Raw genomic sequence first — 13,565 nt, 5'->3', positions numbered from 1 at the left:
TTCCGTCATTCATCTGAAGCAATTTAGGGGAATCACGGAAAACCTAAATCAGAATGGCCGGACGCGGGTCTGCCCGAATGCGAGTCCAGTGTGCTAAACACTGTGCCACCTCGCTCGGTAACTGAAAGTGTGAAGAATAAAATAAGCCAACCAAAAGCAGCAAAAGTCGAGAGAGATGGTACTAACATTTTAACAGGAGTAATAGGCGAGGCAGCTTGACCGTGTTAGTAGTGTCAACCAAAAAATGTAATGCAAGTATTACATTCCCGCGCCTTTCATCCTTTCCACATTTACCTATATCAACACCCTCATGGCTATGACTTTTAAGATCGGCTATAATTCTCGGAATTGTGTCTACCAGAACTGCTAAGTGCAACGGTTTTTCTAGGTAATATTTTGTTTACGGATGGACAGATCATTCTCAGTCATTTGCACCACTGATCACATGAAAATGCAATCTGAAGGAAGTCTATAAACTACGACGTTGGTCATACAGTATGTGGTGTGGGATTTCCAAAATGGGTCTCATTGTTCCCTGTTTTATTGATTGCACTCTATATAGCCACAAGTACCTACAGTTTCATACAAATATGCTGCCACAGTTATTGGAAGACATCCTACTAGACGTAAGGCGGTCTATGCGATAGTAGCTTGTATGACAGATGTCCGCCCATTCCGCGCAGATAACGACAGACTGTAACAGAGCATTTGGAGGTGACAGGATTGGTCGTTGGGGAACCACACTACACTCTCACCAGACGTAAGACTTCTTGACTTGTACCTACAGGAAGAACTGAAACAAGAGATCGACAAGAAAACAGCGAAGATCCTTGAAGGCATGAAATGCCATATAACATGGGCCTGTGCTGCAAAATGTGCAGACCAAATCGTCTGTTGAGAATCGTTTTATAGCACGTACCGATCAAACAATATGAGCACTATATAAAGTCAAACAATAAAAATACGGACCGTACCAAAGGCACATGTTTACTTTCATCTAGTTAAATAGCACAGACTTTTTTGGCATCTCTTCTCCTGACTATGGAACAAAGCTACAAATATTATCAGATCAAGTTGCACACATATTATGACCTTTAAGTCCTCTGTGAAAGCTCTTTCCAAAGCAACAGAAAAAACTTTATATTTCCATTAAAATGATGGACAAGAGCGAGTAGGTTGCGCGCCGTGGGAGTTCCATACAAACTTAATTATGTTTACTGATGAGAAAAAAAAGTATTGACGTTCAATGGGCTGGTACACGTCTTTCTACTGGACGTCACTTCGGCGACCTGCGTGTCTCTAACCTATCAAAGTTGTCCAATCGGAGAAAAGGGACCTACAATTTAACGTGGAGACTCTTCCCCTTGTTGAGAGGTGGAAAGTAAGATTGAGAAGTAAAGATTCGATCCCGGGATCTCTCGACAGGTTCCGATGTGTGATATTTGTTTTGTAAATAAAAGCCGACTTTTCTTGCTGCACTGTATTTTGTTTCTCCCAGACGAGGTTCGCCATTTTTACTCCAAGGCTTTTTGTGTGAGATATAGAATGATATAGTTTTATTTTTATGTGTGTTATTTGTAGATTATAAAACAGTTCACGATTCGTTTCAATGTAAAATGTGATTACTTACAGTACTTCGCGTTTTTGGTTGGCGTATGCGTTCCCTCCATCTGGCCACATGCTGAAGATCGCACTACCTCTTCATTTACGAAACATTATCACGTTTCCATGTTTCGAACTTGTTCTCAATTTTCATATTGTTTGCTTTGTTGTTGTGGAGCATTATTAGTCTTCTGTCACTAGTTATACATATTTGATCGAAAACTTTGATCAAAAGCTGTAACTACTGTGAGTTCACTATATGTCTCAACGTATTTGATTTGTTTATACACTCCTGGAAATTGAAATAAGAACACCGTGAATTCATTGTCCCAGGAAGGGGAAACTTTATTGACACATTCCTGGGGTCAGATACAGCACATGATCACACTGACAGAATCACAGGCACATAGACACAGGCAACAGAGCATGAACAATGTCGGCACTAGTACAGTGTATATCCACCTTTCGCAGCAATGCAGGCTGCTATTCTCCCATGGAGACGATCGTAGAGATGCTGGATGTAGTCCTGTGGAACGGCTTGCCATGCCATTTCCACGTGGCGCCTCAGTTGGACCAGCGTTCGTGCTGGACGTGCAGACCGCGTGAGACGACGCTTCATCCAGTCCCAAACATGCTCAATGGGGGACAGATCCGGAGATCTTGCTGGCCAGGGTAGTTGACTTACACCTTCTAGAGCACGTTGGGTGGCACGGGATACATGCGGACGTGCATTGTCCTGTTGGAACAGCAAGTTCCCTTGCCGGTCTAGGAATGGTAGAACGATGGGTTCGATGACGGTTTGGATGTACCGTACACTATTCAGTGTCCCCTCGACGATCACCAGTGGTGTACGGCCAGTGTAGGAGATCGCTCCCCACACCATGATGCCGGGTGTTGGCCCTGTGTGCCTCGGTCGTATGCAGTCCTGATTGTGGCGCTAACCTGCACGGCGCCAAACACGCATACGACCATCATTGGCACCAAGGCAGAAGCGACTCTCATCGCTGAAGACGACACGTCTCCATTCGTCCCTCCATTCACGCCTGTCGCGACACCACTGGAGGCGGGCTGCACGATGTTGGGGCGTGGGCGGAAGACGGCCTAACGGTGTGCGGGACCGTAGCCCAGCTTCATGGAGACGGTTGCGAATGGTCCTCGCCGATACCCCAGGAGCAACAGTGTCCCTAATTTGCTGGGAAGTGGCGGTGCGGTCCCCTACGGCACTGCGTAGGATCCTACGGTCTTGGCGTGCATCCGTGCGTCGCTGCGGTCCGGTCCCAGGTCGACGGACACGTGCACCTTCCGCCGACCACTGGCGACGACATCGATGTACTGTGGAGACCTCACGCCCCACGTGTTGAGCAATTCGGCGGTAGGTCCACCCGGCCTCCCGCATGCCCACTATACGCCCTCGCTCAAAGTCCGTCAACTGCACATACGGTTCACGTCCACGCTGTCGCGGCATGCTACCAGTGTTAAAGACTGCGATGGAGCTCCGTATGCCACGGCAAACTGGCTGACACTGACGGCGGCGGTGCACAAATGCTGCGCAGCTAGCGCCATTCGACGGCCAACACCGCGGTTCCTGGTGTGTCCGCTGTGCCGTGCGTGTGATCATTGCTTGTACAGCCCTCTCGCAGTGTCCGGAGCAAGTATGGTGGGTCTGACACACCGGTGTCAATGTGTTCTTTTTTCCATTTCCAGGAGTGTATTTGCTAACCTAACGAAGTACATGCTGAACACTAACGTCCATTAATTTCTGTTATCTCTCTCTCTCTCTCTCTCTCTCTCTCTCTCTCTCTATATATATATATATATATATATATATATATATATATATATATATATATATATATATGGGGTGTTACAAAAAGGTGTGTGTATGTGTGCATGGTGAAACAGTGTGTTATGGAGTAGTATTTTGTGTGTTTTGGGGGGAGGGGAGGGGGGGGGGTCTTTTGATGGTTATTCAGTGCGAGTTGTAGAATGTTGAATATGAATGTAATGGCTGCCTGAGAGTGGTTGAAAGTTCTGGTGTCCAGCTGCCTTTAGTTTTGGTTTAAATTTTTTGTGAAGGACTTTATGAACAAGTGAGTGGAAAAGGGTTGGATGGTATTATCATTATTACTATGAGTGTTACTCTCTCATTTTATCTATTAGTGTAAAGAATGAGCTGTCTGACATGTGTACTTATTCATTCAGTGGGGTTTTCCTTTCTGCTTTGGTTTTCTGTATGTGGTAATTTTCTTGCAAGATTAGGATGTGTTTTTTTATTGTTGATTCTAATTATTTTCATGTTTTCTTCTCTAGTAGTCGGTTTGTGATTGTGTTCTCTTAAGTGTTCTGCAAATGTGGTTTGTCCTATATTTCCAAACTCTCATTTATGTATATGTATCCACCACCACAAGTGTTACACTGCAACTGATATATACCTGCTTTTGGTATATATCTCTGTTCTTTGTCAGTTTTGGGGTGTATTTTTGGATCGAATTGTCCGTTGTGTATCTATGTTTATGTCCTGTCTTTTAAAAATGAAGGTGATTTTATGTGTGAGTTAGTATTTGCATATCATTGTGTACTATCTTGTGCTTTCTCTTCTACTGTATTTTCCTGATTATCCTGTGTAGTTCTTATGGTACTGAGAGTACATGATTGTGTTTTTTTTTGTTGTGTTATTGTTGTCGTTTTGTGTCTTCTGCTTTTATTTTACTTTTAATTTTGTTGTTTAGCTTTGTGGCTATTTTACTATTGTAACCTTTGTTTTTGGCTATCTGCATTATTATGTCAAATCCTGTTTGGTAGTTTTCTTTGTTGAGTGGTGCTGTGTTGAGTCTATGGACCATTTGTCGAAGAGCTGCAAGATTTTGTGAGTATGGGAGGTTCGAGGATTGGGGAATGATAATGTCAGTTGCTGTGGGTTTACAGTAAATTTCAAACATATGCTTATTGTTTAGATTTTTAATTGTTATATACAAAAAGTTAATTTGGTTTGTCTGTTCCCTTTCAATTGTAAATTTTATATTTTTATGTATCTTAACGATGTCAGCATGAAATTTTTGAGTTTTTGGTTGTGGTTCGTCTATTAAGCAGAGAATATCATCCATATACCTGAACCAATATAGTATGTTATACCCTTTTGCTACTATTTTGTACAAATGATCTGTTCAGTGTGGCTTACAAAAGTATTCTCTAAGGTTCCTGAAGCTAGGGACCCAATTGCTAATCTAGCTTCTTATGAAAAAATTCATTATTATATTGGAACTAATTTTGTTCTGTTATGAGCTTTTTTAATGTATTTCGTTAATCTGTTCATCAGGGTGCTGACTATGTGCTTTAAGGTTTTTATCTATGATTTCTACTGTTTCTGGTACTGGTATGTTGGAATACATGCTTTCCGTATCAAATGAGAGGACTGTTGCCATGTCTGTGATTTTTAAATCTTTTATTTAGTGTATTAGCTGTCTAGTGTTTTAATGGTTCTGTCCTCCTCTAAATTGACATTTTCAGACAATATCTGTAACACGAATCGTGCAAGCTTGTACGTGGGGGTTTTCTGAAATCCAATATTGGCCTCACAGGAAGATTCAGTTTATCCTTGGATGGCTTCCGAGGATAGCTGCAGTGGGATCATGTGTGTCAGCTTTCTTTTATCCGTGTTATCGAGTATGATGTCTATATTTTTCAGAGTGTTTTTTTCTGGAATCTGATTGTTACGTTTGATTTTAATTTTGTAATGTTATTTTATGAGATGAATTCTTGTGCGTTTTTCAATGTGTTGTTTTTTGTCTATAAGTACTACTGCGTTTCCCTTCTTTGCTTTTGAAATGATGATATTTTCATTTTGAAGTTTTGCCTTAGTTATCTGAGCGATACAGATTCTGTGTAAAGGCAAAACGTGTTTGAGAGAAACAAAATACAGGGCAGCAAGAAATGGCGGTTTTTATTTACAAAACAAATATTTCGTGCTTACTACGGAAGCTGTCCACTCAAACAAAATTGTCGGATGAGTGAGTTTGCAAATATCAAAATATGTGACATATAGACGTATCTTTTGATTGTATTGACCTAGAAACTTTTAATTATTTACACGGCCAACGGGCCGTATACTTAATACTCTGTTCATCATAAGAATGAACCTGATGTAAACATTACGCCGTGTACTCTTCCGCGTTTGCCTGAATCTCAATAGATTTCCTTTCACGTGGAGCGGAAGCCAGACTCGGACCAATACAGTCTAGTGCCATCTTAAGGATATATTTTATGCCTTGTTACACGCACATAGATTGAGCCATAATGCGGGACAGCAACTTTACAGGCGCATTAAACTTGGACAGCACTGGCCAGCCAGGTGGTCCAACAAGCCTACAACGATGTGAGCGGGTGCAGTTCAGATGTAAATACGAGGCGAGTAAAGAAACAATATGAGCTCAAACGTCGCTTAATTTTTGAAGAGAATGAAATAATATTCGGCAATATCGAGCGCTTCTTAGGTGACCACACGGAAAACATAAAATGCTCTCGTTATCACCTGACACAGGATTCTGATTAGAAACAAGATTGATGAAAATTCCTAACTTAAACACAGGGTAATTTTTCTGAACGAGCTACGCAGGAATTTCATCGTACTGTTGAATACTGAAACCAGTGAAGGTATTAACTAATCAGTCGTGTGGTACTGTCTTAGCTCCTTCCCTATCCGGATGCCAGAAATACATTTCACTTCTGGAACTCATCTGCTACGTTGATAACGAGTCGATCAACAACCGAATCCACGGAGCCAACCAGGCGCCGCCATTTTCTCCTCCTGATTTATGACGTGCCGTTGTATAACCCGCCAGCGTTTGGCAGTGATATGTGAAATAGCTGCGTGCGTTAGTTACAGTACGTCCGGCAGCTTAACAATCCTGATATTTGTCGGACCAAATCCCTTAACTTGGCTCCTCATCAGTTCTGTAGGGTTCATATTCCAATGCTACAGAAGCAAATGTAAAAATACAGCATTTGGAAGGTGTGCTCGATGCTGTGAATACGATTGCTCATCATGTTTCTACGTCACTTATCTACAACTGTGGTATAAAACAGTGGACATAGTGCAAATAAAGAGTATCTGGTTTTTCACTTTTGCCTTAAAAATTAAATTATGTTTTCTTCTCTACTACACTACCGGTTCCGCTATTCGTCCTGTTTGTACTCTGTCTCAGCTGTATCTAATACAGTCCCTCAGAAAACTTTAATGTCGATTATCTCTGTAGTGGACTGACAAGGCAGCCAGTCCACAGAGACGGGTAGCCGAAAGGGCACACGTACACACACGCCGATTGGCGCGAAGTCTGGAACAGGATACGTGATGAATGTGATAAAGAAAAGAACGTAGCTACTAGAACACTTAACTTTTATATCGTCGAATCCTGCCTCGGGCATGGATGTGTGTGATGTCCTTAGGTTAGTTAGGTTTAATTAGTTCTAAGTTCTAGGCGACTGATGACCTCAGAAGTTAAGTCGCATAGTGCTCAGAGCCATTTGAACCATTTTTTTTTTATATCGTCCTTTGGTATACAGCATTCTTGATGATACAAGTGAGACTATCTTGAGATACATGCAATGGTACAAATGGCGCCTTGCTAGGTCGTAGCCATTAACTTAGCTGAAGGCTATTCTAACTGTCTCTCGGCAATTGAGAGAAAGGCTTCGTCAGTGTAGTCGCTAGCAACGTCGTCGTACAACTGGGGCGAGTGCCAGTAAGTCTCTCGAGACCTGCCGTGTGGTGGCGCTCGGTCTGCGATCACTCAGTGGCGACACGCGGGTCCGACATGTACTAATGGACCGCGGCCGATTTAAGCTACCACCTAGCAAGTGTGGTGTCTGGCGGTGACACCACAATCTCTGTAAATTTACGAAAAAATTTAAGGTCCAAGAATGATTGCCTCTTGAAGCCGCCAGGTCGAAACGATGCATATCGAACGTGCGTTCCTAAATCGATCACGCGACTCTGGTGGCGGGCGTTATGAGTATGTTTACAGTGGTCACTAAAGCAACACCAAAAGAAGAGCGTTACAAAAATACTTGTAATTACAAAGGAGACGACTTACCTTACTCGTTGTTGGTGTTGTCGTCATGTGAAAGTCCATGTGATATGTACGCTACAGGAACAATTCCCTTGTGTCATTAATCCTCGGAAGTGTGTAACGTAGAGCAACTAAGACAACGACGGAAAACAGATAAAAATGACGATCGCAAATAATTTATCATAACGCCCGCCAACAGAATCGATTTAGGATCGTACTTTCGATATGTATCGTTTGGACGCCGCGACTTAAAGTGGCAATCATTCTTGGAAATTAACAAATTTAAGAACAACCTATTTCTCGGCACTTTTTTACCGTTTTCCATACGCGTGTTTCAGTAAAGAACAGGAAGCAGCGTCAGCCGTTTTCATATTGCGTATTAACAATCAGAGCAAAACAGTGCAGACGCTGTGACTGAACACGATTTTTGAAATAAAAACTACGCAGCTAAAGCGCGGTTAAGGAAAACGTTGATGGCTGTTAATACTTTTGAATATCATAAAGTTTCATTTAACGTAACTTAGTAATAATGTATCTAATACGTCAGTAGGACCTACTTCCAAGAGCGTAACAAATTGAGTGTACGTGTGCTACTTCTTCTACCAAACATCGCGTTTGTGTTTGTTTAAAAAATTCAAATGGTTCAAATGGCTCTGAGCACTATGGGACTTCATATCTGTGGTCATCAGTCCCCTAGATCTTAGAACTACTTAAACCTAACTAATCTAAGGACATCACACACATCCATGCCCGAGGCAGGATTCGAACCTGCGACCGTAGCGGTCACGCGATTTCAGACTGAAGCGCCTAGAATCGCACGGCCACATCGGCCGGCTGTGCTTGCTTACATCAGGTTTATTCTTATGATGACCGGAGTATAGTACTTAATAAAATTTCATCTCGATACCTCTACACGTGCCAGTGAAAAAGGGGTCTTAACAATCAGACAGACAACGAAGAGATCCTATAAGGGTCCTGTTTTTACAGATTGCGGTACGGAACTCTAAGAACAAAGTCAGTTATCTTTCGGCTGCTACAAGCGTTAAAAAGTACTTGCTATGTCAGAAAATTAGCCACATTATCCGCTGTAACTCTGTGAGGATCGCATCTTGACATATTTATTTATCCTAGGGCGAATGGCGAATAGTCGACTTTGCTTTATTGGGAAAAATTTAGGAATGTGGGGTCTAGTAAAGCAGGGGATACAACCCGTCGGCGTTGACCAAAGACGTCAGAATTGCCCAAAGAGCATTTATTACACAGACGAAAGAGCTGACAAGAATGTTCAGAAACAAAAGAATACGAGAGACGAAAAATATAGTTGACATATATAACGGACAGTAGTATCTTCACGTTAAGGATATCGCGTTTTTAATATATATATATATATATATATATATATATATATATATATATATATATATATATATATATATATAAGTTGTATCTCGAACCTCATTCGAAGTGTATTGCTTAAGTGCAGTACGTGATACAAGTTTGGCGTACGTCGATTTCTTCGTTTTCACTAGCATTAGACTTAGAGAGAGCTTTTGACAATGTTAACTGGAATACTCTCTTTCAAATTCCGAAGGTGGCAGGGGTAAAATACAGGGAGCGAAAGGCTATTTACAAATTGTACAGAAAGCAGATGGCAGTTGTAAGAGTCGAGGGGCATGAAATGGAAGCAGTGGTTGGGAAAGGAGTGAGACAGGGTTGTAGCCTCTTCCCGATGTTATTCCATCTGTATATTGAGCAAGCAGTAAAGGAAACAAAAGAAAAATTCGGAGTAGGCATTAAAATTCATGGAGAAAAAGTAAAAACATCGAGGTTCGCCGATGACATTGTAATTCTGTCAGAGACAGCAAAGGACTTGGAAGAGCAGTTGAACGGAATGGACAGTGTCTTGAAAGGAGGATATAAGATGAACATCAACAAAAGCAAAACGAGGATAATGGAATGTAGTCAAATTAAATCGGGTGATGCTGAGGGAATTAGATTAGGAAATGAGACACTTAAAGTAGTAAAGGAGTTTTGCTATTTAGGGAGTAAAATAACTGATGATGGCCGAAGTAGAGAGGATATAAAATGTAGACTGGCAATGGCAATGAAATCGTTTCTGAAGAAGAGAAATTTGTTAACATCGAGTATAGATTTAAGTGTCAGGAAGTCGTTTCTGAAAGTATTTGTATGGAGTGTAGCCATGTATGGAAGTGAAACATGGACGATAACTAGTGTGGACAAGAAGAGAATAGAAGCTTTCGAAATGTGGTGCTACAGAAGAATGCTGAAGATAAGGTGGGTAGATCACGTATCTAATGAGGAGATATTGAATAGGATTGGGGAGAAGAGAAGTTTGTGGCACAACTTGACTAGAAGAAGGGATCGGTTGGTAGGACATGTTTTGAGGCATCAAGGGATCACAAATTTAGCATTGGAGGGCAGCGTGGAGGGTAAAAATCGTAGAGGGAGACCAAGAGATGAATACACTAAGCAGATTCAGAGGGATGTAGGTTGCAGTAGGTACTGGGGGATGAAGAAGCTTGCACAGGATAGAGTAGCATGGAGAGCTGCATCAAACCAGTCTCAGGACTGAAGACCACAACAACAACAACATGTATCCCCTGCTTCACTAAACCCTCTAAATGAAGCACGGGATACAAATTTTGCATGTGTTGTTTATTTCGCCTCCGCTGTCACTAGCAGTCTGTTCTTACGTAGATATTAGTAGTACCGATGGCAGAACGAGCTACGTACATAATATTTGTATCCCACACTTCCGCTGACCTCGATATTTGTACACTGCTAACGAAAACGTGGAAATGGACGTACGTTACATTTGCAACCGGTACCTCAGTTTAACTACGCGAAGAGGCAATAAGACGACACATATACAATTTGTATCCCGTACTTCACTATGGGGAACAGTTTTTTTTTTTTCGCCTTCGATGCTAATGTTATCCCATTCTGTACTTGAGCTATATAGCTATACACAACATTTGTATCCTGCTCTCCAGTTGACATATATTGGTAAATCTCTTCAATGTTCGGATACGTAGTGTCAGTGTAAAGGTCAACTGAAGGACGGGATACAACACAGAACTGTTTTATTGTCTATGGCTCGAAGTGAAGACATTACTATTTATGAGTAATGTACGACGTCATTGGTCAAAGCCGACGGGTTGTATCCGCTGCATCACTAGACCCGGAATGTGTGTTTCATCTGTAAAGGAGAGCGCATACAAGACGGGACACTAGTTTGTTCCGTTGTTGAGTACTGCTCGAGTGTTCGGGATCATCATCAGTTGGGATCAGAGAAAGATGTCGATGCAATTCAGGCACGGGCTGCTAGATTTGTTACCGGTAGGTCAGAAACACCCAAGTATTGCTGATATGCTTCGGGGACTCGAATGGGAACCACTGGAGGGAAGCTGACGTTCTTCTTGACGAATACTATTGGGAAAATTTAGAGAGCCGCCATTTGAGGCTGGCTGCAGAACTATTCTACTGTCGCCATCGTTCGTTTCGCGTAAGGACCATGAAGATAATATCAGAGAGATTTAGGATCGTACAGAGACATTCAGACAGTCGTTTTTCCCTCGCTCTATTTGCGAGTAGAATGGGAAGGAAGAAGGAAAGGGCTAGTAGTCGTACAAGTTACCCCCCGCCCCCGTCACGCATCATATACCGGGTGATCAAAAAGTCAGTATAAATTTGAAAACTGAATAAATCACGGAATAATGTAGATAGAGAGGTACAAATTGCCACACATGCTTGGAATGACATGGGGTTTTATTAGAACCAAAGAAACACAAAAGTTCAAAAAATGTCCGACAGTTGGCGCTTCATCTGAGCAGAATAGCAATAATTAGCATAACAAAGTAAGACAAAGCAAAGATGATGTTGTTTACAGGGAATGATCAATATGTCCACCATCATTCCTCAACAATAGCTGTAGTCGAGGAATAATGTTATGAACAGCACTGTAAAGCATGTCCGGAGTTATGGTGAGGCATTGGCGTCGGACGTTGTCTTTCAGCATCCCTAGAGATGTCGGTCGATCACGATACACTTGCGACTTCAGGTAACCCCAAAGCCAATAATCGCACGGACTGAGGTCTGGGGACCTGGGAGGCCAAGCATGACGAAAGTGGAGGCTGAGCACACGATCATCACCAAACGATGCGGGCAAGAGATCTTGGGTCAACAGAAAGGTCCGATCTTACTCGTCGGCTTTGACCCGTGACGTAAGCGTGTTGTGGTGTGTGACGTCATTACGGCGCGGAAAACCTAATACATGGTTTGATGTACTCTTGTTTAAAGAACATGTATACGTAATAGGAAGCAATTTGATGAACATATTGATCTGTAGCGTAGCCCACTTGAGGTTAGGTTGGGAGTTTTTTTTTTTTTTGGAATGCGGCCGCGGCAGCGGCCGCCTATGATTCGAAAATATTGATTTGACACTAATGAAGCCTGTGGGGGGATGGGGGGGCACTGCAGACTCCCCCCACCGCATAACGACATATTTAGTTTCTCCCCACCCAAAAACCCCCAATTTCCCACGCTTGTCCCGTTACAGTCATTAGGCTTTTTGTGAAACTTGTGTATTTCAGTGTTTACAATACGTATTCGATGTTTTTATATCCGCCATATTGGAATTGTTGTTTATGGTCGTTTCCGCGGTATTTGTGACGTCATGGGTCAAAGCCGACGGGTAAGATCGGACGCTTCTGTATTTCCGAGATCTTTCACGCATCTAGCAATGCTTTTTTTTTTTGTTCTAATAAAACCCCAAGTCATTCCAAGCATGTGTGTCAATTTTTACCTCTCTATCTACAGTATTCCGTGGTTTATTACGTTTTCAAATTTATACTGACTTTTTGATCACCCGGTATATGGTGGCTTGCGGAGTGTCTATGTAGATGTAGTTGTAGACCTGCCTTAGCTGCCCCATTGTTACTTCATGGCTGACCTGGCAGTAAAGTCTTCTACGTAGCATTTTTGGCAAAATCCATTACAAAACTTTTGAATCTATTTTAACTAAAGAAGCTGAAGTAGTCCTGTAAAGTAAGTATACGAAAATAAAAATTCTTGTACGCAATTTAATGAAAATGACGTTGTGATCTGTGAAATATTTGTCTCGATAATCCACGCATTACAGGAAATATTCGCAGTTTGCACCTAAGACAGATATTGCTGTCTTTAATTAAAACCGATCAAACGAAATTTCTATAGCGCTCTTGCTGAATTCTACATCTGTTCAGAGGATAATGGGAAAATATTTACGTGTTTTAGTTGGTCCTGTAACTTGTTAATAGTAATGTAAGTTTCAAAATTATTTTGTGAAATGGGGCAGCCTGCTGAACTGATTGGATGGATGTTAGCTCACTATACGGGACTCTTAGCTAGCATATTCCATTATTCTGTGCATATAGAAATCGCAGTTAATGACGGAAAGCATGATTCTCGAGTGAAGAATCACGTGTTCTCATGAGACGTAGCTTACCGGCATGTGCTCCTTCAGGTGCTTCTTCTGCCATTCCGGTCAGTATTTTTCACAAATTTTGAAATATAATGACGCAAAAATATGTGCGTAAGAAACTCCGTTTCGCGAAGAGAAAAAAATATAACGTAAAAAATAATACGTATGCACTAGCTCCCTAACACCGGAAAGCCTAGTTTCAATAACAATGACGTTGTTTTGTTTTCTGTCAATCACGTGACAACTTCTTAAACAGTATTCTTTGGTGTCAAACTATTGTTCATTCTTTTCCATGCTGCACTGCCATTCTCGAAATACATTTTTCGCTTTAATAATCTACTCAGTATTTGAATTCGTTACACAGTTTCGGTTCTTTTCCATTATCATCCATTCAGACAAAATAAAATTCACCTCGC

At 41.7% G+C, this 13,565-nt stretch overlaps 1 protein-coding gene across 1 annotated transcript in view; it reads right to left on the bottom strand.

Annotated features, from left to right (window-relative positions):
* Positions 1–13,207, bottom strand: part of LOC126204261 (cilia- and flagella-associated protein 251-like) — a 181,378-nt gene extending 168,171 nt beyond the window's left edge. Inside the window, exon 1 of the mRNA XM_049938651.1 lies at positions 13,174–13,207. Coding sequence (XP_049794608.1) covers positions 13,174–13,207 — 34 coding nt within the window. The remainder of the gene's footprint in view (positions 1–13,173) is intronic.
* Between the last annotated feature and the right edge of the window lie 358 nt (positions 13,208–13,565).

The sequence above is a fragment of the Schistocerca nitens genome, chromosome 9 (assembly GCF_023898315.1).
Source record: "Schistocerca nitens isolate TAMUIC-IGC-003100 chromosome 9, iqSchNite1.1, whole genome shotgun sequence".
NCBI classification, from domain to species: Eukaryota; Metazoa; Arthropoda; class Insecta; order Orthoptera; family Acrididae; genus Schistocerca; species Schistocerca nitens.
This window is presented reverse-complemented; position numbering and strand designations above follow the sequence as displayed.